The sequence below is a fragment of the Passer domesticus genome, chromosome 10, assembly GCF_036417665.1.
Source record: "Passer domesticus isolate bPasDom1 chromosome 10, bPasDom1.hap1, whole genome shotgun sequence".
NCBI lineage: Eukaryota > Metazoa > Chordata > Aves > Passeriformes > Passeridae > Passer > Passer domesticus.
In genome coordinates this window covers 33660399-33686241 of record NC_087483.1, presented here as the reverse complement: position 1 = coordinate 33686241, position 25843 = coordinate 33660399, and the positions used below count along the sequence as shown (strand labels likewise).

General features: G+C 39.2%; 1 protein-coding gene across 10 annotated transcripts in view; it reads right to left on the bottom strand.

The window, feature by feature from the left end:
- Positions 1-25843, bottom strand: part of KALRN (kalirin RhoGEF kinase) — a 473084-nt gene that overhangs the window by 236469 nt on the left and 210772 nt on the right. For all 10 annotated transcript variants that reach the window (XR_010369452.1, XM_064435043.1, XM_064435045.1 and 7 more), the window contains 4 exons: positions 19419-19541; positions 12526-12717; positions 5669-5800; positions 1330-1560 (listed from right to left, as the gene is read on the bottom strand). Coding sequence is in view for 9 of the 10 variants with exons in the window: in XM_064435043.1 (XP_064291113.1) it covers positions 1330-1560; positions 5669-5800; positions 12526-12717; positions 19419-19541 (678 nt within the window). In the remaining variant the exon portion in view is untranslated. The remainder of the gene's footprint in view (positions 1-1329; positions 1561-5668; positions 5801-12525; positions 12718-19418; positions 19542-25843) is intronic.

Below are 25843 nucleotides of genomic sequence, written 5' to 3'. Positions count from 1 at the left end.
AAAATCATCAGAATGTAAAAAAACCTTGATTTTTCAGATTTTAGCCCTAAAACTGTATTAACTTCATATCATTTGCTGAGAGTATTCTGACTGAATACCAAATACATGCTCTGTTTAATATATAGCTTATGAATTTCATTACCATGCAGTATGTTTGCTGACACATAATGAAAGAAAAGTTGCTTAAATTAAGCATCTGTTACATTCAGTCCTAGTTTTAATTATATATATCTCATGAATATTTTTGTGGTTTTAGAGGAAAACCACAGGTAGGTAGAAATACTGGCAAATTTTTGAAGACTGACAAAGAAATGGTCACAAATATTTGCAAGGCACATCTCCAGCTACAGTTCTGTCTGTGCTGGTGCACTCTAGTTATGGCACTAATAGCACCACATTGAATAACAATTGCTTGTCTCCTGTCCTTGTAGGTTCATGTCTGTTTTGCATGTGACAGCTTTGTCACTCCATCTCTGCCTCATTTTTCACTTGGAGGAAGGCAGTGGCATAAAGAACCCCAGGGACATTAGAATGCTCCATAAACGTGATTAGAGCATTCAGCCTCTTCATTTAAAGCAAGTACCATATTGCTCCCAACATCTGCTTTGGGCTATAATGGGGCCCTTAAACAAACCACACCATCCTGAATGAGCAGAGCCCTGCAACATCTGTTGATTGTGCCTGCATAGTTGGCAGCTACAAACATGGCATCTCATACTTACTGTCACTCACACTCTTGTGCTGGCACTCATATGGATTCCTCTGGGAGAGAAAAGTTATCCACCTGGAGCTGAGGTTCTCTGAGACAAGCCTGTGCTGTATAAACTGTATTTCTGTGAGGAGGGCTCTGAGCATTGGGGTGTGCACTTCACTGGAGCCAGCAAACTCATAGCATGGGTTTGTGTACTCCATAAGTGGTAATAGTACAAAGATCATATAAACAGCACCACTAAATTGTCAGTTTACATTGTTTCCACACTGAAAGGTGAAACACATCACAGCTCAATTGCTTTTTACACTTGAAATTATTTTTTCTATTAAACATCACTTTCTCAGGAACAGTAGAGTACCTATAGCTAATTGCTCACTTGTGACAAATTAACCACTGAAAACAGTGTCACATTCTTACAGGGAATGGACTGATCAATATTCAATGGACTGATTGATGATTTCCAACATGAAACCGAGAGATGCTGAAAGATGCATTAGGATTTTAGCAGATATCTAGAGCTGTGTGTGAAATCTTGGTTATGGCAACAGCTTCTGGATGAGTCACCTTAATGGCTGCAAATAAAGGGTCATTTTTTATCTATTTAGTAGGGATATTACCTGTTGAACATCCTGCTGGAAAACACAGAGCTGCAGCCTTTGATGTAGCCGGACCTTTCTGTGTTGCCAGATGCTTTCTAGGCGGCGCTGGTGATGCAGGACTTCATGTACCACATCCAACACCTGGTGAACAGCCTTGGAGTAGTTTGCAGTAGCAGTAAGGGATTCAGAATTTCCAGGACTCAAGGGACGCTGTAGGACATCCAGCAAGGCTTTTCCATCCTGGCTCACCTGAATGAAGAAATAGGTCTGCTTCACTGCACTGGTACTTACATATCTGACAGCTGGCAGAGAACAGCCTAGCTCATTTTTTTCTGCTGTGTTTTCCATATTTCAGTCAAAAAGGAAGAAAGAACTAATAACATCTCTTTTTGACTTGTACTTACACATTCAGCACTTGCCTTTGCTTCCTAGTGGCCCTGCTGTGTCACTCAGCAGGAGCACAGGTACAGCACTGCTGGGGCTGCACACAGAGATCCCAGGGCTTTATTTCACTGTGACACTTGGGCACTGAAAATTCCTGACACACACTGCTTGGTGACAGGTGGCATTTGCAAGAGCAGGCCTATCTTTGTGAGGAGGTGGCATTTTAAGAAAACCACAGATGGCAGAGTCATTCATATTCTGTATAATAAGGGAGAGTCCTTCTTTGTAGGATTACTAAGTATGTCTATACATTAAGAAGTGTGACATTCCATTCTGTATTTCATTCAGTGGCAGCAAAAAATAAATTAGTATATGACTGATTCTTTTCTTCCCCAGGAACAGCTCAGAGGGATCTATGGTCTCAGTTTTCAATAGACTATGAAGTTTGCTGGGAAATACAAAGCCCTTTGCACACATGTAACCTTTTTCAAGCATATTAAAAGATATTTACAGATGCAAAGGCATTTGGGCATTTAAAAAATCAGAATGCCTGGGTTTTTAATGTCAGATTTTTTTTCTGGAACATCCCTGGACCATTTTCATATTGCAGGGGCAAAGTGGCAGATTAAACTATAAAAAACAGATTTCTGCTAAAAAATGTGTGCATGCACTGATTCTCGAAAAATGGCTTCTTGAAATAACTTTTCAGTTCCAAATTACAAAATTAAAATATTTTGTTCAACCGAAATGGTAAATGAGGACACTATCAGAATCCTTCTTTTACCAGCCTACCCTCTGAAACAAACTGCAGTGAAAATAACAAGTTTTCCTGAAAGTGTATTTGTAAGCAATCCCAATCACTGATCCTGACAGAAAATAGGGTAATGAATCTTCTTCATCCAGTTCAGATTTTGAATATTATCAGTCAAAGCTAGCACACATCTCCAGGATTTCCATGTCTCATTTATTCCTGTATTATAATTTGCTTAGTCAAATGTAGCAAATGTCCTTTTAATGCCCTAACTTTTGGCAAGCCATGCCACGTTCTGGTCTGTGGTAGCACCAGATATCTGGTGCTTTTTCAGAAAAACCAAGAGACCTTTTGAGCTGCATACTGGCAAAAATTGGAGTAAAATCTCATCATATTTGGTAGCCTTAGGAAAATTCTTGGGGCTTTTTTTAAGTATTCAAGGTAATTTGGAACTAGACCAGGAAATAACTGGAGAGTACACAGGGAGTGGCTTCCCATACTCAATTTCAGTTGTTGCTGAAGATCAGCTGGAATAATTTGCACATGCTGGAGCCTTTTAGGGTCACAGAGGGAACAACAGCAGTGGATAGTGGTGATATGATTGAGGATTTCGGGAGGAAACATTGAGGCACAGGTGTTACCTTGGCAAGATTATGGAGATGGCATTAGCTGCTAGTCAGGAAGAAGCAGCTTCCAGAGGAAGAAGATAAGGCATACTACATCCTATTTTATCTGTGGGAAGACAAGCAGCAACTACTTAATTGCTGGGAACAGGAAACCGAGGCCATGGACACATGTGGGTGCAGATTATTAGACCAGAAACTCACTCTTTGCACTGGCTAAATCCACTGTGTAATTCACTGTGTTTCTGTTACTGGGATTTGGGCTTAGAGGTGGTTTGAATCACTCCCTGGGTGGTGTTCCAATGGTTTTTATTAGAGTCCCTGCTGATTTACACTGCTACAATCACAGCAGAACTGGGATTAAAAATAAAGGTTCAAAAGTTTAGCAGTAAGAGATGAGATTGCACAGAAAATATAACACACATGTTTTACTCAGGAAAACTTTCTTACAAAGTTTGTGCTGTAATACAGACCTATTAATAGCTACACTTCACTGTCTGTTACTCCTTTCTCTTCTATGGGATGTAGGTTTTTATCTGTTTCATGGCAATTTGCTTCTGTTGCCAGTCTAAAAAGCCTCAGAGATTACAAGTTATAATTTTTCCCTAATGGGGATAATCTCCTGGTTATTCTCTGGACAGACAGAGATAAAACACCAGATCTGAAGTAATTCTGTTGTCTTGTTAATAATCATTAATACAAATCAGAGGCTATTAGAAGTGCTCTTCTGCTCTCCAATTTACACCCTTGTCCCAACACACTGGACTAAACAAATCAAAAGAAGCATGGTGACCATCAGGTAACCAGTGGTACTCAGTATTCTCAAGGACATCAATATTCCAGGGTTTCATATCATCTGCAGCTCTGAAATTCCAGCTTAAAAAGTCTGTTTTCTCAAATTGTGACTATTATTGCATTCCCAATCAATAGCTCAGAAAATCCGTGCTCTCAGAGTTCCCCAATGAGCAGATTTCAGAAAGGAACATCCTCACAACTAGAGAAGCCACCTACTGTGCTTTTTCATTCATTTCCATGTTCTCCTCATAACTGCAAAAATAAATCAACAAAAATCTTTTCATGTGAATCTTTTTAAATTTTTCAAGGATTGTGCAAGGAGACAACCAAAACAACCCAGGTTAGTCACATCACTTCACTTACATCTTATTTACAACATACTTTTAAGTCTTGCAAAAGTCTTAAGCTGAATGGACCTGCACCCCCTGACTTGCAATCCCAGTAAGGTGTAAGATCCAGTGCTGCATTTGTCAAAGCAAACTGCTGCTGGACTCTGGGAGACTTTAGCTCACCACCTGACACAAAACACACACACACTCCTATCACCTGCAGATATTCCAGGCTTTGTGGTAGGGAAAGGATAGGCAGAATGCAAATGCTTCTGAAAGAAGATATGTAACCTTGGGTGAACCAAAGGATAGATTTTGTTGTGCTAGTGGAATCATCCCATGGCTAGGGAATAAGTGAAAATCTGCAGATATCCTTTACAGTGGGCCAGGAAGACCTCCAGAGACTTGGAAGTGACAAGACTAATGGTGCCATCTGTGAAACATCTACAGTTTGCACTAGGGAAAAAAATGGGGTTTAGAGAAAATATATTCCTCTATGATGACCAGAGCAAGGCATGAGCAAGTGGGAGATACATATGTCTATATATATTCTGTCTTGGAGTCTTCACTTGGTAATTTACTAAGTATAGCAAACACTACCACAGTCCTCCAATCCAGCTTGGAAAACCCTGCAAGAAGCAAAAATCCAAAATCCCTTCACAGCCAGAGAGACACTCCAGTACAGCACACTCCAGTACAGCACACCCCAGTGCAGCACAGGGGAACTGACTTTTTGTCAGTAGCTTTTACTTTATGCTGTAGCCTGAACGGGGAAAAAACAAGTAAAGAACTTCATGTGGGTTATTTTTGACAAAATTCCAGAGAATTTGTCTCAGTATTCTTGGCATCCTCTTTTAAAGGAAAAAAGCACATACCCTATTTAGGTCGGAGATATTTTATAACAATATATACAAATACATCTGAGATGGTGCTTAGGGATAGGATTTAGTGGTAAATGATAGTTTTAGCTCAGCAGTTGGACTCAGGATTTTAAGGGTCTTTTCCAGCCTCCATGATTTTAGATTCTATCTAAAGCAAAGTCCTTTGAGCATTTATTGCAATTAGGACTTTACATCTCTTTGACTTGTACATTGAAGGAGAAAGCCTTTGGCATCCTTTGAGCCATTAGCATACCTGTGCTATGAGCCAGGACTCATGCACAGAAGGAAAGCAAAAGGGGTGGTGGCAAAAATAGATTTCCAGTTCAGCACAGACTGTGAAATGCCTCTTCTTTGGGGTGCCAACATTGGTTCTAGATTTCATTTCTGTATGATTTGTCCTTTGGTTCTTCCCTTACAAGCAAATTTCTGGGAAGTCACGTACTACAGCCTGAGATTGGCTCTGGCTCTATCTTTCAAAGATTAGCAGGAATGGAAAGGAAATCCTACCTCACTTAGAAAAGCTAAGCTCCTAAATGCAGCCATGCATCTGTTATCACTCATAGGATACCCACATTTGCTCTGGGAAGCACATACCTCTGTGTAGGCCTGGGTCACTTGCTCATAGAGGGTCTGGTGATGGTGGATGGCCAGCTCCAGGTCTTGCATTTCTGAGGGGAGGCCTCCATCACTGCACATTTTGCACCAGGCATCCACACCTGAAAGGAACTGAAACAATTCCAGGAGCAATGAGCAACAGTGACACAAACCAACCTCATCAACATTAGAAAACTTTGCAGAGTGCCACACATGACTGCAGCAATGACTGAGGAGAACACAGAAGTTACAAAGGAGTCCTCTTGGGCACCTTGGAAGGGCACACTCCTGTTACCTCCTCAGCACCTGAAGGATGCTTAGATCCAAAGGAATGTTTTCTGTCTCTTCTGGATTAAAAATAAATGCTTATTTAAGCAGGCTCAGAAAAAAAACCCATTCCAAAAGCCTTTGCACACCATCAGGGAGTCTACAACACTGCAAAAGGGAGGCTGTAACATGTTTAGAGAAAAAACACCAGTGTGAAGCACAAAAGGGCACAGTGACAGCTCCAGCTGCCTTTGGCATTGTCTCATCTGTCTGTCTTCCCTCATTTACCTGTCCTTAAAACGACTCACATGAGGAACAGAAAACTCCCATTTAAAATCACTGCTGACATTAATTTCAGTCAAAGGCAAACAGTCTGCATTCAAGGAGCTCCCATCCCAGGTCCAGCTCAGTGGGGTTACTATTAGGATGCCAAGGTTTAAGCCCCTGTGTCACACATGCTTCTGGCCCAGGTCAGCAGTGATCAGATACCATTACCATCTGATGGCTGCTAAGCAGCCAGCACAAAATGAGCTGCTGGTCTCAGTCCAGTTCCTGGTGGGCAGATGTCCATGAAGAGGGAGAAAAAAGAAAGCATTGCCATTGCAATTGATAGGGTTTAGCACCTTGGTTGGAAGCCTTAACAGCCAGCCAGAAACTGAACACTCTGGGGGGCAAAGGGGTGAAAAAAAATAATTTTCTACTCTAAAGGCCTCCAGAGCAGTGCTGATGCACTTTGGCAGAACAAACTGAGGAAGCTCTCCTGGGTGCTGCCTGTTCTGTAAAAGAAAAGAGGAATTTAGTCTCTAAGACTCCCACCCTGTTTTTCTTTAAAGCAGGGCTTGGTTCAATGACACAGCTCACATGTTCATATTTTGTCCATATGAGCTGCCTAATGCCACCTCATTATTTCTCATTAATACTTTCTCTTCCTCCATCTTTCTGTTAAACCAGCCTGCCACACCTTGGGCTATTTATAAAAAAGAACAGCTAATTATATAACAGATGTAGTGCCCTGTAGGACGAATGTATAATGCCACAAAAGCACCCCAGGATCACAGCTTTGTCACCTCCTGAAGTGCTCACCTGTGGCTTGTTAGTTAGGCACTCACTCACAGCATGAAGGGCTGTGAGGTTCAAACGAAAGAATTCCAATTCAACTCTGTCTCTGGCATCAGCATCCTTTTTTATTGGTAGTGTAAAGCTATTCACCATGCTGCTGTGTAATCAAGGCTCTAAAGTGCTTGCACTGTAAACACTTCATGCACAAAGATTTGGACAAAAGACGAATTTATAAGAGTTCATGTCTACAAAGTACAAATCTACCAGTGACAACTGTGCTTTCCAGAAAGCTAGAGGCAAGGATGGCAGGCTCTCCTGCACTGGTTTGACTTATGATCTGCTGAATCTGTTCAGATGAAATCCCCAAACATCCTTGCACAAAGCTGAAGTCGTCACATTTTGTGCCAAAGTAATGGCATTCACATGATTTCCGATGCAGTTTAAGAGCACAGAGCTGGGAGCAATCCCTTTTGGGGCTGTTCCATGAACCTCTTGGTTGAAACAGTGAACAAAAGACCTTTACACCTCACAGATGAGTGCTCCTGCAGCTGGAATCACACTGTTATGGTTCTTATCAAAACTGCTGATTCTACCCATGTCAGTAAAAGCTCTTACAGTCATGTTACTCATCTATTGTCACATTTCCAGACTGTGATTTGCACAGTCTGTGGGAGAAGTCTCAGGAAGATCCACTGCACACGTCCACCTTGCTGGTTTGCATCTATCTTTTGTATATAGACAATGTCACAATTACTTTGTTAATTTTGCTTCTGCCACTAGCAAGAGCAGTTGACATCATCTGTTTTAAGAAGTTTAAAGGGATGCAGCCTGTCAGGGTTTGATATTCTGACACAGTGCAGAGTGATCTGTGCTGTGTGTGCAGAATCATGCAGGAAGAGCAAATAGAGGTTTTTTAGGGAGTGTTGCAAAGTGTTAGTTCAGGCCATAGCGCTATTGATTTGGAAATTTTCAAAATAGCAGATTTGTTAATTTTTATTATTTGTCACACACTGTGGCAGACAAAAAAATCATTTAAATGTAACCCTTCATTCTAGAAGCAAATTCTTATTACAACACAAAAATCACCATTTGACTGAGCTGTAAAAACTTGCATTTAAAATTGTAAATTGCTAACTGTTAGTTTGGAACAGGAGTCATTACTGCCTACTAGAACTCAATACCATTTAAATGAAATGCTTAAATTCATAATTATTTTATTGACTAGAATATCTCCTACTGGGAACATAAAAACCCTTTAAATATGATTTGAAATGACAGGCTAAAATAATTGTCCATGCTTTACAAGGATTTAGGAAAGATTAGGAAGAATGTCTCTCAAAAATTAAAGAAGTGCCTACAGTACCTTTGCGTCTCTCATCCAATCCAAAAGCATCTTTAAAATGATGACCTACACTTACTCCTAATTCTCAACCTGAGTTGCAAATTCTGTATGCAAATTCTAACAGGTAATAAAGGATTCTCAGACTTCTTACTACTTTTCCTCAGGGACTACTCTGCTGTACCAGGTGGCTGCTCCAAAGCACAGCTCAGACATTTTGTACTCTGCATTACTTTACATTTTTTGCTCAATCCTTGCTCACTGTTTGCCTCTGTGTGGAAGCTGCAGGATAACCAGGGTGGTTCACCAGGACCCAGAAAATCTAAAACAAAATTCTAGTGTGCTTTCATGCCAGAATGGCTGTGGGAAAAGATGGGAAGACAGCCATGAAGACACTTTCCTCAGTGACTGTTAATACCTCTTGCTATTCTGAATTTTTCAATTTTTTTAATGAAGCTACTTGTATTTTTCCTGATGCTGTTTCTGGAATTTCCCCATATATCTTGGTCTTAGCCCTGCATCTTATCAATATTAAGATAATATGGCTTCCTTTCCTTTCCTTTCCTTTCCTTTCCTTTCCTTTCCTTTCCTTTCCTTTCCTTTCCTTTCCTTTCCTTTCCTTTCCTTTCCTTTCCTTTCCTTTCCTTTCCTTTCCTTTCCTTTCCTTTCCTTTCCTTTCCTTTCCTTTCCTTTCCTTTCCTTTCCTTTCCTTTCCTTTCCTTTCCTTTCCTTTCCTTTCCTTTCCTTTCCTTTCCTTTCCTTTCCTTTCCTTTCCTTTCCTTTCCTTTCCTTTCCCTCATACACGGGAGTTGAAGATGTGCTTAGAGAGATCCAGGCAGAGCTGAGAGACCAGTAATCTTCCTGGTTGAGGAGTAAAGTAATATGAAACAAATGGTCAAGGGTCACTTTTCTGAGAATCAGCATAAATATCTATTGTGTGCACTTGACAGCTACTACCTTAAACAGTAATTCTGCTCATGTACTTCTGAGGGTAGACTCTGAGCCAGAATTAATTGGTTGGCTAATTCAAAACATTAATTTGTTCATTCTGACAGGACCTGTAGAGCGAACATTTTATGTACACTTTAGCCTATTCAGAGATTACATCCAAAATGGGGAGGACACCTGTGTGGGTGCTTCCCCCATCTGGTGGTTGGTGAGCTGGAATCTCATCTAGAGTAAATCAGCAAGTTCTCTTGAAATCTCAGTGAGATAAGACATGGTGTCCTACATCCTCCTGACACTTTGAAGAGCTTCAGACACACATAAACCTAGAGAAGGAGATTCTCTTTTGCTCTAGAATATCTCCATGTTTGCATGAGAAAGGAGGGAAAATTTAAAAAAAGAAAAGGAAAGGAAAAAAACACCACAGAATTGAGAGATGTGTAGCAGGTGAAATGGCAGGACACTTGGGAAACACCTCCACTGAATCTGTTGAGTGGTACCTTGACCTGGACAAAGTGGTTGTTTTGACTGCAGTCTACTGGCTTTGGATCAGACACTTGTGTTGAAGACTGCCTAGCTGGAGGCTAAGTAGTTGGCAAGGTTTGTCTTGTTTGCTTTCTTTTCTTCTATTTTTTTCCTCTTCTTTGCTGTTTTCTTGTTGATGGTTTAGTACGTACTAGTTGTGCTTAAAAATTTAAGAAGGACAAGTATGTGCACACACACTAAAGAAAGGAAAAAAAAAAAAAGGAAAATAAATAAATAAAGCATCCAGGAATGAATTCAGCTGAGTCCCATTCATACATGCCACATGTATCTGAAATAAAAGCCAGGAAAGCACTGTGATTCTGAGGCACATGAAGACAGATGTGAGGTTCAATTCCCAGCAGAGTTGACTTAGCCTTTCATCCTTCCAAACCAGACAAATTGCATTCTGTGCAGTTTTCTGTGTGGGGTCTTTAGGAAGAGACCTTGAAAAAACAAGTTTCTTCCTGCTCAGGTTGCATATTATAGATATTTCATAAATCTCTGTCCCCAGCCAACAATTCTCTTGCAGGCTGGGGTGTGCCAGAGGCTGAAAGATTATGGTCCTAGAAGACTGGCTTCCTGTTGGCATCACAGAGACCTTCAATCAACAGCAAGGAATGAACAAAGAGACTGCAGCACTGGAGAAAGAATGACAATCTGCACCAGAGATCGGTGAGAGGGTAGCAGGGATACACTCTGGGAGAAATGGCTGCATCTGCAACAAGATTAGCCTTACTGAGAGAACAAAGGGAGCAAAAATAGATTAGATCTGCAACAGAGGAAATAGTGGGTTTATCTGTATCTTTGCTTCACAATACAGCCCTATTTGACAGTAAGCCCTATTTATTGTAAAATAATGAAGCCCTGATTTGAGTTTAAAAAAAAACCCTGGCTGATGCCAACTAATAAAAAGTCACATTTGGAATGAATATTTGATAGACAACAGACTTAGTTACAGACCAAATCTCAAACACCTCACTAGTTATACTATACAGAGGTTAAATGACCAAATTATTAGCTCAAGGCATTGGTTTATGCCAGAGTTAGTAAGGCAGGGATGAAATTTTAGTCCTGGCTCATGGACATGGTGACACCCACAATTCTTTTTTGTAGCTGAGTTCACAGGTTTCACTGCAGCATTGCTATTCCACTTAATTTTCTCTTACTGCAAGTGAGGAGCAACTGCTGGCTCAATTAGAAAATTTTCTTGTCTGTTAATAATGAGAAATTGGCTCCTGTCAGAGAGTACAAACTTCAGTTTGTTGGGAAGAGGTGCCAGGCAGGTCAGTATAGTTTTCTGGTTTATTGCCTTTCATGCTGCACAGTACCTCAGCAGCTCAGAGACAGCAAACAAGACTGACACTTCAGAAAAATTGGGAGTCACTCATTTAAAAGAAAAAAAAAACAACAACAACAAAAAAAAGTGGTAAAAACTACCCCAAACATAACCAAGAAAACAAGAACTAATTCATTAATAAACTCTAACATTTTAATTGTGACTACAGACTGCATATATAGCCTTTCTTTGATTTTCCTTTATGAATATATGATGATTGACCAACTATTAACATGAAGACTACACCTAATCTCTACAGTGCCCATTGTAAGGAGATGGAAGGTTTTGTAATGGGCATCTTCTAAGATTATCAGTCCTATCAAAGGCACTGAGTGTGCTTACATGAGTAAGTGCCCAGTAGGGTGAGTAATTGCTCTATGCTATTGCCTGTTGTCAATAAGAAGCAGGGAATAAAGAAAAATCCATTGTAATTTTACAGTCAGAAACAAACAATGGGGAAAATCTTTACTCTTTAAGATAACCTTTCCTACACATACATTTTGGCTTAACAGACACAGTTTCCTTAGCTCTTACAATTTCTTCTGCAGATGCTTCAAGTATGGGTTATTTTATAAATATCAAGTACACCCACTTAGTAGCTTTGGTATTAACTACTTGGAAAAACAAGTACACAACAGTGAAGAGAGCCCCAAAGCAGTGTTTGTCACTGGAAAGTTAATGTAATCAACAAATCATCCGTGTTGAAGCATCATCATTAGGTGAACCTGGTTTAGATGCAAAAAAAGCACAAGGTTTATTCAGTGACATTTTAAATCTTTATTCTAGCTATGAACTATGGAACCGTTCTAGTAGTTGTTAAAGACACAAAACAAGTTCAGGGGTATGGAAACTTTTCTTTAATGTCCACAGCTGTCTCTGAAATCTCTGCTCAGTGATGTCTAACAAAGTCTGGAGCTATGGAGAGCATTGTAAGTGTTGGAGTGAATTCCATAATATTCATTAACAATAATATTCCTTGGCTCCTAGAAATTGCCTGCTGATCTACACCTTTGTCATGTGTGCAATGTTCCTCAACACATAGCACATATACATGAGTGCAGATACTGTTTTCCTGACTATAATAATGCTGAATTTATTCATAGCATTAATGAAATATTAGAAAAAAAACAGCTTGTTAATGCATCAGTGTACTTCAGTTATGATCAGATTCTTTCTCATTATTAAAGTGAAAACATGTCTTACCCACAAGGGGACATGGGCTGTTTTTAGGATGAAAATATTACTGTTTGTTTTTGGGACACTGAGCCCCAAGAACAACGCTCTCAGCCTCACTGTACATAAGCCAAAACCCATCAAGCAATAACTGCAGCATCACCTTTACTGAGGTAGCAGGGGACCATTCTGCCTCTCCCCAGAGCCACTCACCTGTTCAGCTTTCTGGTGGAAGACAGCAGACATGGCTAAGATGGTGCTGCGCTCATCCAGAGCTGCAGCAAAACTCTTCCACTCCTGGTCCAGCTGACTGGATATTTGTTTGATTTGCTGGGAAGCATAGTGGCCTGCCTCGGAGAGCCGTGACGCCACAGACATGATTCGATTGATGTTGACATAGGCATTCTGAAAATTAAAAAGCACACATAAATAAAGAGAAGGAAGAACTGTGACCACCCTCTGCATTCATTACACATTCCAAACCATCAGCTGGAGTAAAGCCAGGCAGTTCAGTGAGAGCAATCAACCACCTGCTTCAACGTGCCTGAATAGCAGGCAGACTACCTTCCACTCTCAAAACACATCCCTTTGGATTCTTTCTGTACATCTATGCCATTATCTAACACTCTTATCTCCCCCTCTCTGCTTGAATTTATTTATGTAAAACTAATTTGCCATACTTCAGCTATTCACTCATCTGTTAGGGTGTACTCATTGCTTCTATATTATTCCTGATATTTTTGTTGCATTAATTCATATTTCTGGATGCTATATCCACATATTTATAAGTAAAAGGTTTGCTTTATGCCCTTTGAGAACTGATAATCCTTTATAGACATGTAGTGTCAACAAATGGAAAAGCCTTACAGAATTTAAAAGAGCTCATAAGGCTATCCTATAGAAATATAAGTGTTTCCATAGAAATGTCTATTACATTATGGTGTTCAGTTAAAATGTTATCTTTTCTGCAGGTTATTTTAAGCTGTTCTCCAGCAGAGATATTATTCAACTCTATTCTCCATTTAGAAGGATTCAAAAGCCTCTAAAAGGGTAATATTTTCTGTTCTTTCATGAGAATTTTCCATTATTGTTTTTATTCAGCCTTGAAGAAGTGGAAGAATAGTTTTTTCTCAAACTGAACCTCGGACAGCAATGTAATTGCATTACAATACCCTCATTCTGCATAGGAATGTAAGCTGAAAATAAATAGCCATCATGACAGTGTCCCATAATGATGCACCATCACAAGACAAATGACAGCTGTCCTGCAGATTCCTGGAAAGTCACTTGATGTAAGCACTTTTCCTTTCTCTTTCCTTCTCACCGGAGGAAAGGAACATCTCAAAATTTGAGATGTTTTGCTAATGATGACTTACTGCTGCTTTCTTGTCTCTCTAAACTATTTCCAAAGGGCTTTAGAAATTTCTGGGAGTAGAATCTGTAAGACCCTCAGGCACAAGGACAGACACAGCCCTGATGATTTTAGCAGCATTACTCATGGGCAAATAATAAATCAGAGATGGAAGTGTTTGTTGGAGCAGGATCTCATCAGAGTGAGTGGGAGCAAAATGTGGAAAGGTATCTGCCAATCCAAACATGAAATGCAACAGAGCACTGCCAAGGTAGGCACAGGTCCAAACTAAGTTGTAAAGCAGGGCAAAGTATGTCTGCAAAGTGTGTGGGATAACTATGAAGTACATTCATCATAACTGTAGGTGCTAAAGGGGAAAAAGATTGGGCCCCAGCCCTTTGAGCCACTCAATTCTCCCTGGTAGAACCACGACTGTGACAACTGTCACATAAATAATATTGATCTAAAGCAATACCTAGCCTTCAGTCTTGTTTTTTCCTAAAAATTTGATTTGGCTCAAAATTGCTAGATTAATTTTTAAGAAATAACCATCTTTTTTTTTTTTTTCACTGCAACTAGAGAAACCAATCAAAACTGTCCTGGAGCTTAAAGCCTACTAAAAAAAACCCACTATGATTTGAAATTTTGACCAGCAGCCAGAGTCCAACATATCTTGGTGTCCCTCTAGGTTAGACACTGGAAATCATACTAAATGTTTAAGCCTTTTTCCCAGAAATCCTTCATGAGTAAAACCTCAGCCAAGATAATTTTGCAACATTTCAGGTCAATTCTTTTGGTGGAAAGTAGTGCAGCATCACCACAGGTGCTAAAACTTAGATGAGTTGTGCCAAAATCATGGAACATTGTGGTGTTTGAAGAAAAAGTTCCCAAAGAAGTTTTGATTTCCTGAAAAAAACAGTTGTTTTCATCCTGATTTTGTTTATTTATTTTTATTCTTTATTTATCTCGGCCACTGCAATGCAATGGGCATGGAGGAAACAACTGTGAATTCTGTGATTCCCAATGGTTCCTGTGCACAGATGTGTTAACCAGCAGGAGAGCAAGGGAAAGTTTAACTGAACTGCAGCAGATGTTCTGAGAGTCCAGTTCTTAAGTCAGATAGATTTACATATTGTTATGTCTGTTGTATTTTTATACAGGGATAAGGATGAAAATGTCTCTTTCCTATATGAGAATTTTTCATGGAAGGGTACCAACCCACTAAGCCCATAGCTTTTTCAGCAGGAAGCAAGAAGCAGTTTGGGAATCACCAGCTTACACCTCCATTCTTTGTGCACCAAGTGGAAAAGGCTCAGAAAACAGAGACTCCAGAGCTTCTGCTCACGTTTGAGCAACAAATGTGCCCCAAGTGCAGTATCACCTGTGATGGGCTCCTCTGTATTGCTGTTGCAGATTGAAGTAAAATGCAGTATGGCCTCAAGGCAATCCATGATTTACTTTCATGAAAAAACCCCAACATTTAACTGACCACAATCCACAAAATGCAAGACATTTCTTTTCCACCTTGAAGAAGAGCAAACATTGTAAGCCAGGTTATTTCTTCATCTTTATCTGCCAATGTGTAATGTTCTGAAGTAAAATGGAAAATCTATGCTGAGGAAATTTATCTGTTGACATTTCACAAAGTTAAATCTTCCTTTCCCTCTGGTGTGTTCACTTCTATAAGCTGAGTGAATTGAGATTTTTTTTCTATGGTACTATTATATAGATCTTTCAATCTTAATAGGAAATAAATTCAATAGAGCAGCTAATGTCTGTGACTTTGTTTTTCCTTTAGGCTTGGAAAATCCACAATAGTAAGTGCATGGAAAATCTCACTTTGAAATTAACCTAAACTCATATTTCATTCAAAACTGAGAAGGGTCCCCAAAGAGGACTGCAAGGGATCACTCTTTTATAGCTATATGAGAGCACAATAGGTCAAAAAATGAGGAAACAATACATTAATGTCTAGAAGTAAAAGCACTTCAGTTGACATTCTGTAGTCATGACACTAGGATGCACTGAAATTTTAGCTAATAAATACCTTTCAGCATTGAAAAAAACTAATTTCATATTTACTTGCACGCTTTTCAAAGGCACTTCTCATGTTAGAGTTAACTTTTTATTTGCAATATTTCATAAAAATCAGGATTAAAAAAACCATTTTCTACAGGAAATCAAAACTTTTTTGGGAACTTTTTCTTCAAACACAGCAATGTTCCATGACGTTGACACAACTCATTATTTCAACTTTGAAACTTTAGTCCAAAATAGGGGATTTCTACCTTCTAAAAATCACTGCGATGGAAAACAAAACAAAAATTTCCCCGCATGTACATGGGTATCATGAGAGGTAAGAGTTTCTTTTACAAATTGACAAAAGCCTTGAGTGGTGCCTCGTAAGCTCCCATTCCCCTCTTTGTCCATCAGCCCTCAGCCCATTTCTGTGGCCCTGCCAAGACCCTGATTGTGGTCCCCAGCGTGTGGCACAGCTGTGCCAACTGTGCATGCCCAGGTCCCAGCACACGCTCGGATCAGAGCCCTCAGTGTCAGCAGTGAGCACTGACAGAGGTGGAGCTGCATCTGGGCAATGATTGCTCAGGGAAATACAGACCCCCGATCACCTCGTGGGCATGCTGGGAGACCTCCCCTCTTGATTAAACCCTCCAAGCCTGGCTGTGACAGCACTTTCTTGTGGCACACTTATAAAAAGAATGCCTGACACTCACAAAAGAAAAATGAGCAGTGGAAAGCATTACATCTGCAAGGAATTTGGAGTATTCATCTCTTTTGAGGACTAGGTGAGATGGCAAGCAGCAAAGGTGGGTTATAAGAGAAGGGTTCTGCAGATTAATTGAAAGTGAAATTTGACTGCTGTAGGGGTTTTCTTTAAAAGAAAATAAAGAATTTACCAGTTTATACTGTGCTACTGTGACTTTAGAAACTATATGTGAAATGAGACTAACACATAAATCCAAAGCAGAATGTTTCAGTGACAAAAAAACCCCCTCATGAAACATCTTTAAGACCTTTAAGTTTCTATAACAAGACCAATTACATGTAGCCTGTGTAATACTGGATGGCATTTTAGCTCAGCCCACATATAGAAAAATAGCATTCATTGAAGACAGATATTGGGAATTTTCAACAGACACTAATAGCCTTTACATGATAATTGTAACATGTTAGAAATATATTGTGATTTAGGAAAACATGGATCTCTGTGTGGTGTCAGCTAATTCCCTGACAGCAGGACAGGCAGCAGTATCAGCACTGAATACTCTCATTTTTGTGTGCAAAAAGCAGGAACTCATAATTTAAAGAAGTTATCAGATACAGGCATAAAAAAGTCCAGGCAAGGGAAATACAAATAACTTTAGTCAGAACAAATGGCTTGTACACCAGGTATCCAAGTGCAGAGCTACACCCAGTATGCTTTGTGCCATACTGGAACACTGAGAATTTGTTTTCTAGTGAATTTATTAGATTATTGATATTGTCTGAAAAAGGTCCGAGTTAAATATTCATCTTTGTGAAAAGTATTATTGCTTCAGTATAAACATTATACAGCTGTGATAGAGTAACAATTTATTTTGAAACTGAAGTGAAAACAAGCACCACCTCGAATCACAGGAAAAAAAATAATCTATGCTCCTTATTTGAAAGAAAAATAGCACACTACAGTTTATTACCTCAAATATATGATTTCCCACATCCCACATTGATCATTTAGAAGGAAGAATTATTGTAACAAACAGAGTAGCAAATTGTTTTTCCAAAAGGGAGCTTTGGTCACAGCATGCCTATGGAGATGTACAGGAAGATCATGCAACAAAAGGCATGACCCAGTAAACATTAGGGATGTGCATTTCCTAGAGGAACTGAAGACTGTATTTTAATTATTATTAGTTATGCCAGGCTTAAAGGACAGTATGCACAGTGTAAAGAAAAAAACCCCAAACAACAAACACAACCAAAACAAAACACCTTAGAGATCCACAATCTGATCCAGCTTTCACTGAAGTTTGTAGGCTTTTTCCCTGCTGAACATACAGCCATCTTTAGCTACTTTGTCTTCCTCCAGATCCCCACTAGATACTGATTTTAATGTATTAACAAAACAAAATTCAATACCACAGAAAAGCCCAAGGCCCACAACCAAAAAAAGTGCCTCAAGATTTCATTATTTTATTACTCATACTTCTGAGTAATAAACAGCTGAGCTATTCTCAATCCAACAGTTGCTGATGTATTACATTTAGAAAAGATCCAGCTAGATTATACATTAAAATTCTACCAAAATCATTCATTTTCTGTTAACAGCAATGATCTCTTTCCAAGCCTAACTCCCAGTTATTTTAAGAAAATAATATTAGACAACATTATTTTACATTACCATATTTTGTGGTATTATTACCACAAAAAAGGATAAAGGGAGATCCTCAAGCCTGACTCTTCTAATGGTATTTCTGAAGAATTATGACTAAATTTGCATATTTTATAAGTTAAATGAATTTTAATGCACTCACCTCCAGGACACATTTACTTATTGGGACTCTGAGAGCAGCAGTGTTATATGGAAGCAGTGTTATCCTAGATTTTGCTAGATGGCACTGTGAGGGCAAGTTTAACTATCAGGTGCCTAGAGCCTGGTTTTCAGGGCTCTGCTCTGATATAATCACAATAAACACATTAATAGGCATCATAAACATTTCTCATCTCCCACTGTTATGCAATGCCCTGGTGAGGCACAGTGCTTGAAGTGCGGAATAGCCAGCTAGGTGGAAGTGGCCTGTGGAATTCAGGTCAGAGAAGTTAATTACCTGACCTGGAATTTGGCCAGAATCCCAGGGTTAATGCCTGTAACCTGATGAAAGCAGTGTGGGGTCCTTAACTTCCTGGGGTAGTCGGGATCTCTTTTTCCCATTTCAGACAGATGCTCTCCAGTGCCTTACACCACCAACTTCAACCACCTCTGAGGTGTCAGCCCCTTGCAGCTGCAGCCTGACCCTGCACAGCAGGAGGAGGTTTCACCTGCTGGAGTGCTTTACTGAGAGCAAGCTTTGCTGTGCTTGACAGTGTTCAGAGAGGGCTCATCTCTGCACTGCACAGCTGCAGCAGGGGGTATACATGCATTTTTCTATCTCACTGCAATGATCAAAACATCAATACAGCCTGTCCTCATTTCTGTGCTGAAAGCAGGGCAGTTTCCAGGACAAATACCTTCTGTCTGGAAATGACCAAAGGACTTATAAAGATATAATGATGGTTTTCTTTTTTGAAAAAGAAAGGTAAATTGAGTTGGATTCAAAAGTTCTGACCAATTAACAACTGAAAATGGCAAAATCCCACTGTGGCCACAACTGACAGCTTGACTAGTGTCTCTTTTTCAAGGTTTTGAAAAATATCTTATATATAAGGTGTATACCTCCCCCCTTTGTGGAGGAAAAAGTATAAATTATTCAAGTGCATCCTACAGTTCTCATTAATTCCCAAAGAAATGTCAAAAACTTATAAAATATTGTGTTTGCTCTCCAAAATGTAAACAAACTCCACAGGACTGTGCTGCTCTTAAGTCAAGGAAGTTACCATATATCAGTGTCTGGCTGGACAGAGCAACTCTGCTGCTGCCACGGCCAGCCTGACCTTCCTTCCCTCACCTCTCACAGGTCCCTCGTTCCCTGAGCACTGGAGGTGGCTCCTGTGCTGCCCTCTCCTCCCTCCTGTGCTGCTCACTGTGCGCTCAACTCACCATGGAATTCATGGCAAAGTGGTTGTGCTGTGTCTGCAGGTCCAGGGCGTGCTGGTAGCTCACACCGATCTCTGTGTGACTCTGCAGGAACAACTCTTTGTTGTGGCTGATCCAGTCGAACATCTGGAAGGGTTTACATAGAGAGAGGTAAAAAACCAGAATTAGACAAGGAGGGAAACACTAAGAGACAGTGCAAAATATAAAAATCCTCTTCTGAGACAGATGTGTATGCAACATAGTCAAAACCATCTCACCTATGCCCCTCAATAAAATAAACTGTTGTTGAGTAATGGAAGTATTGAAGTTATCACCAAATTTCACTATTAACAGAATGATAGGTCAGGAAAAATAATTTATTAAACATGTTCTTCAGTAAGCTTGATCCCACAGTCTTTTCCTATAAGTAATGGGAATTTCATATATAGAAAAATGTCAGCAGAGGGAACTATAATCAGGGATTGCTTCATTGACCAAAGATCTAGCAGTTGATAAAGTACCTTTAAATCACAGATGGACCAAAAATTCCATAAATATTACTGATATAATTTTCTCAAACCCTTTCCCTTTCTTATCTATATATAAAGTTTCCAAATATTACATTCAAATAGCCAGCTGACTTCCTACACTTTTATTTCCTAGATCTTTCCAAGTTCAAAGTCAGAACCCAGCCTATCTGCCACTTACTCTTTTTGGGAATGAAGAGAAAAAAAAGAAAAGTATTTTATTAATATCTATAGAGAGCATACATTTCAACTTCTTCCACTTCCAAATGTATTTCCAAGCAAAATGGATTGTTCAGTACTTCAGACACAGATAGAAATATATTGAATAAAGCTGATGAAACTAATTTCTTATTCAGAAGCACGTCAGTGTGACATTTCAATCTGCAGCCCATTCATTCATTATAAGCTGTCACAAGTCAGCTAAGAGATAGTGCATTTATGTTTTAGCTTATTCTGTGTTGTGCTAGAGACTAAATGCATTCAAAGTAGAACCTTTCATTCTTTACTCCTGACTGCAGCTCTGCAGGCAATTGCAATCTCAGATCTCTTCTGCAAACATTTTTTTTTGCAGTATACCTCTAAAACTATGTTTCCTTATCTCCATCCCAGAAAGCTGGCAAACTATCCATTAATAAGGAATCTTTAATAATAATAATAATAACAACAACAAAACCCTCCTAACTCATTAAAAAAGAAAAACTAATTATAGAGGCTGCACAGGTGAGGTCAGTGCAGTCCCTGGTCTTAGACAGTCTTAGAAAAAGTGTTTTAAGTGTAAAAAGTTTAAGTGTTTTAAGGTAAAAAGGCAGTGATGCCACTTCTAAGCAACCACCTCAGGGTCAAAAGATCAGTCCAGATCTTAGTTATAACATTTACATGTCCTCCAATAAAAAGCTGCTTTGTTCTTTAGCACTGCATAACAACTTTTGACCTGTGACAGCTGAAGAACTCTCAGAGGCCACTGCTCTGTTGCTGTAGTTGTTCAGGGTCAGTTCCCCATTCCCTGTGGAGATGGGGCTCCTGTGAGGAGAGAAAAGGCCCTGCATGGGTCACCTAAGATTCCTGCAGGAAAAACAGCATTTCATGCTGAGCACTCAATCCAGCTTGGGAGTGCTCTGCCGTACGGAGGGGATTTGCAAAAATAACACTGAATATCCCTTTCAACAAAAGGCAAATAAACATTCCATGTGTCACCAGACACACTACACTGACCTGGTGCCCAAGAAACTGTCACATATGCCTGACTTCTTAATCTTTTATTTGTGAAAATACACTTGCAGCTATAGAGTCTATATCCGCCTTGTATTTTCTGCTGATAAATAGTCCTAAAAGCCAAATTTGGTTCAAGTTACAAAGATGCAAGTCTAAAGCAATATCAATGACACAGATACTTTCTACTAATAGAGCTGATCAGGCCTATCACAATTTTTTCAGAAAATATAAGTAACAAAATTTTTGCAAGGATGAGGTCAGAGTTTTCAAACTTTACTGCAAATTGAACAGAATGAAACTACCTACTACACCTGAACAGACATTAAAGCTTTCTCATTGGATTCCTTTTTCTCACTTTATGAAGATTTAATAAGCAGAATTAGCACAACATAATTTGCCACACTTGTGGGCTTAAAGGGAAAAAAAAGAAAAAAAGGATAGGAAAAACATCAAGGTAAAAAAGAAAGGAAAATTCCATAACAGCCAAGTTCATGTCCTAACAACAAGACTTTATGTCCCTGCGGAAAGATCAACAGAGATTTCTTGTAAGTAGATATATGTTTGATGAGAACAGGGTTTTTTTATGTTTTAAACAATCTAAAGACAGTCAGGGAGAAGAAAATTGGCAGAAATCCACTAAAAATAAACAGTAAATTTAATATTTTATGCTCAGCAAAGCCAAATCAAGATCTTTTTAAGACAAGTAATTTAAACAAGTAATCTATTGTTCTGTGGATTGGGAGCATTTCCTTTATCTAATCTATACACTTATTGCAGGATGAGAACCTAGCTTAAGTTAAACCATGCTTCTCCCTTTTAATGTAAAATAATAAACTATTAAGAAAAAGAAAGGAAGTTTAAGAGATTATTTGCCTCTTTTTTTGGTCTTGTTAAATCAGCTGAAATATAACAACAAATTTTAAAGGATGTCCTTCAAGAATTTTGACCAACACTGAGCAATAGACCTCAATTATGAGATATGCAAGTATTACACAGTATCACAGGTCACAAGATTTCCTTAACAATGATGGGATTTAAATAAATACCTAAAATGGGGTCTTATTTACTTTTGAGATAGAATGTATTGTGTTTTCAAACGTTTTTCTTTAACAAAATCTCTAAAATGGTCTTAAACAATTTTTTCATAATAATGTGACTCCAGGTTGAGACTCTGAAAATACCAGATGAAGTTGTGATGGTGCTATGAGAGTTTGCAATGTGTGGCCAGGAGGTTTTGATATGAAGGTTTGTCAGCATTGTCTGGCCTGGCCCATATTACCAGCAATATTTCCTGAAAGCTTTCAAGTGAAACTTGTTTTCCACATGAGAAACTCTGACGCTTCCTGTGTTCCTGAAGCGAGTGTGCTGCCTCGTTTGTTTAATTAAAACACACCATTACGGATGGGAACATGGCAATGACCCAACAATTGCTGTTTCTCTCAACCCTGCAAGGACGTCCCCAGTTTCAAGGGGCTAATGTGGGCTCCTGGAAAAATGTACAAGATCCTTTGACAAATCAGTTTCCCTGTCAAAGGAATGAGTTTTTAATACAATAAATATCAAAGAGTGAAGAATGTGTCCCATGATATCAGTTTAAGTCAGATAGAGTGTCTCAGCAAACAGATTTTCTGTGTCACTCTAACACTGCTATATAGCACTGTCAACTGATCTCATCCCATCCATGAAAAAGACTCTCTTAACAAACCTAGTCTAGTGATTATCATAAAATTAATGGAGCTTTAATTATTCCTGTGACTTACTTCTTAGTTGGAGTCATGCTGACTGCCAGTGAAATAATTCTGCTCTCAAGCCTTCTAATCACTCCTGCAGTCATGAATTTACACTAAACAGCAGCACAGAACAACTAAGATTGGACATTACATCACCAAAAACACGTGAACCAACTGTCCTCAGTGTCTCCCAGACTGGCACTTCTCCACGTTGCTGTAGATAATCTGGAGACCACTTAAGTACTTAGGAGATTTCCAGTGACTGAGAAGCAAGGGGAGGGGTTAAACACACTTAAAAAAGAAGATAAACATTCAGTGTGTTTATCTCTTGTAGACCCGTTTCTAAAAATACATAAAGAAAATTGAATGCATGTGCTGAAGAATGTAAAGTGCTACATTTAATTAAGGAAATTAGTCTTTTATGAGAGTCAGAAGAACTAAGAATGTTCCAAAGAGTCTCTTCCCTATGCATTTTTAAGAATCTAGCCCTAGTGATGTCACTAGTGATCATATATGCACCAGTAATTATTATAGATGTGTCTTGAGGCAACTTCACTCGAGATTAGGGTATCAGATCACTTCTCCAGCATCAGTCCTGCTGGCAACAATGAGTTCTTAGCTTCATGTTTTGTCATCATAGTTGATGAGTTACTAGAAAATCCAGGTTAAGTGTTAGACCAAACAGCAGATCTCAAGCTGGCCATGAATAAGTCCTACAGAGGGAGAATGTGACTCCATATTTTCCCTGGATTTTTAACATCTGGCAGGCCAGTGAGTACAGGGTGAGAACAGCTGTTTGAGAACAGACAAGAAACACACGGATATGGAACAGCATGTATGCAGGCTGTGCACAGTCCAGCTCTACATCAGCTAAAATGAGATTTATAACATAATTTCAGATAAAAACCTCTGCTCTCTGGCTTTTGTCAGTGCTTGCTGAGGAGCATTAGCACTGGATTCTGAACACGGGTGCAGAGCACCACAGGTTGATGTGCCCAGCATATGGCTGGCAGCACACCCCATGCCAGTGGTATTGATGGGAGGATTACAGCCCTCATGGTCTTGGCAGCCAGTGAACTGAACATATTTATTAATGAAACTGTTTATACATGCTGGAAATAATAAATCCCAAATCTATTGAACACTATACTAGGGCTGGAATTAATTATGAACTGGCTTGTAGCAAATAATCTTTTCTCTAAGTTCTGAGCCATCAAACGCATATGGTTAATTAAGGGCAGAATGATAACCATTATAGCCATGTAATCTTAAGGAACAATATAGGGTACATATAAAGAAAATGGTTCCAAAGGGACATTCAGGTCAAGTCCAATCACTGCTTTTGGCAGCCAACCACAAGATAAAATTTCCCTCATAAAGGGATGAAGCTCCACCTGAAAACTAGTGAAGTGATACAGCCCAGCTCCTCCTATGACAAGCAATTCCAAAAACTTTCTGCTCCTGTTTCTGAGTTCTTCACATACTCCCTGATCAACACAAGGATCTTGTCCAGTTTATACACATTTTCTCTTAGGTCAACATTTCCCTATAAGTTAAAAAAGTTCTCCCAGGTGTTAAACCTTTTCCAGTGTGGTACAGGTGGGGTCATTGTCTCTTGTGCTGTTTGTTTTACTATAGCCCCGATTTTTGAAGCTTCTTAAGATACACAGCCTTTCTCTGCACTTGTTTTAGTTCATGGATATCTTTCAATCCCAACTGAGATTCTAAGGACTAACCCTAAGGACTTTATGAAATGTTGATTTTATTTCTTTTTTGGAAATACTCCAGCTGACATCATTTAGGATAACTTGTGCAGTACTTCTGGCATCAGTTCTAGAAAAGGAGATACAAAAATGGGAGAACAACAGCTGCTGGATCAACGTCAGTACCTTCTGCTTTGCCTCACTATCTTTTCTCTTGGTAGTTCCCTGCACAAATACTGATAGAGACCAGTAGTGTTTATGTGATTTGCTCTGACAAGCACAACTCAGGTGATGCTCTGAATAAAAGCAAATTCAAGAGCACTTAGTTTTGGAAAATACAAGGCAGGGTTTTGAAATCCAGGTAGTCAAAAATGCATTCTCTCACTATGCCTCCATATGCTGCTAACAAACAGACAAAAATGTTAATGCCTGTAGTTGTGGAGAGGGTAGATCACTAATTATATGCCAGATGAAATCCCTATTAGATTAATGCTTTCCAATTTCTTCCAATCTGTGGTCCCCATAATTTTTTTCAAGGCAAGCACTGTAGTCACTTAAAGTCTTCAAAGAATAAATCTGTTTTATCAAATACCTTTACCAATCATTAGGGAACTTAATATCCGTGATTCACAGGTTGGGAAATGCTAGAGGTAAGCATACATTGCTTATTAAAGAGAGGTCTATTTAAGAGTCCATGTGCATTTTGTATTTTCAAAACTGTCCAGCCAGTGTTAAACTGAATAATCTACAACAGAAAGTGGAAAGTTCCACTCTGAGAGCATTTACAGCTAAGCAAGTTCATTTTTATACATTTCCACAACATAAACAATAACACACACACAACAGTAACTGCCAGAGTCCCTCTCTTGAGGTTTACAAAGTTTCCAGCTACAAGGTCTATTCCTATCTCATTAAGGGAGTTCAAGTATTCTCAACAACTCAATTAAACAAAAATTCAAGGCATATTTCTCACATCTTTTGCAATTGAATTTAGCCAGTATATGAACAAAAGGAATACTGGGTAACAGATTTGTGGTACACACACACAGTCTACTGACATGCAAGGGCAGGATCCAGGAAAGATTTGCATGTGAGCTAACTTTACAAGAGACAATCAAGAAACTCCCCCAATGTCTCCAGACTAGAACCAAAACTACAGTTTAATTGGAACCAGCCATATGTCTAGGTCACCTAAACGTCTGGGAAAGGCCAACAGAAGTGCAACATGTCTGTGAAGGAGCACAAGGGAAATGCCAACAGTCTAAAGAATCAGGACT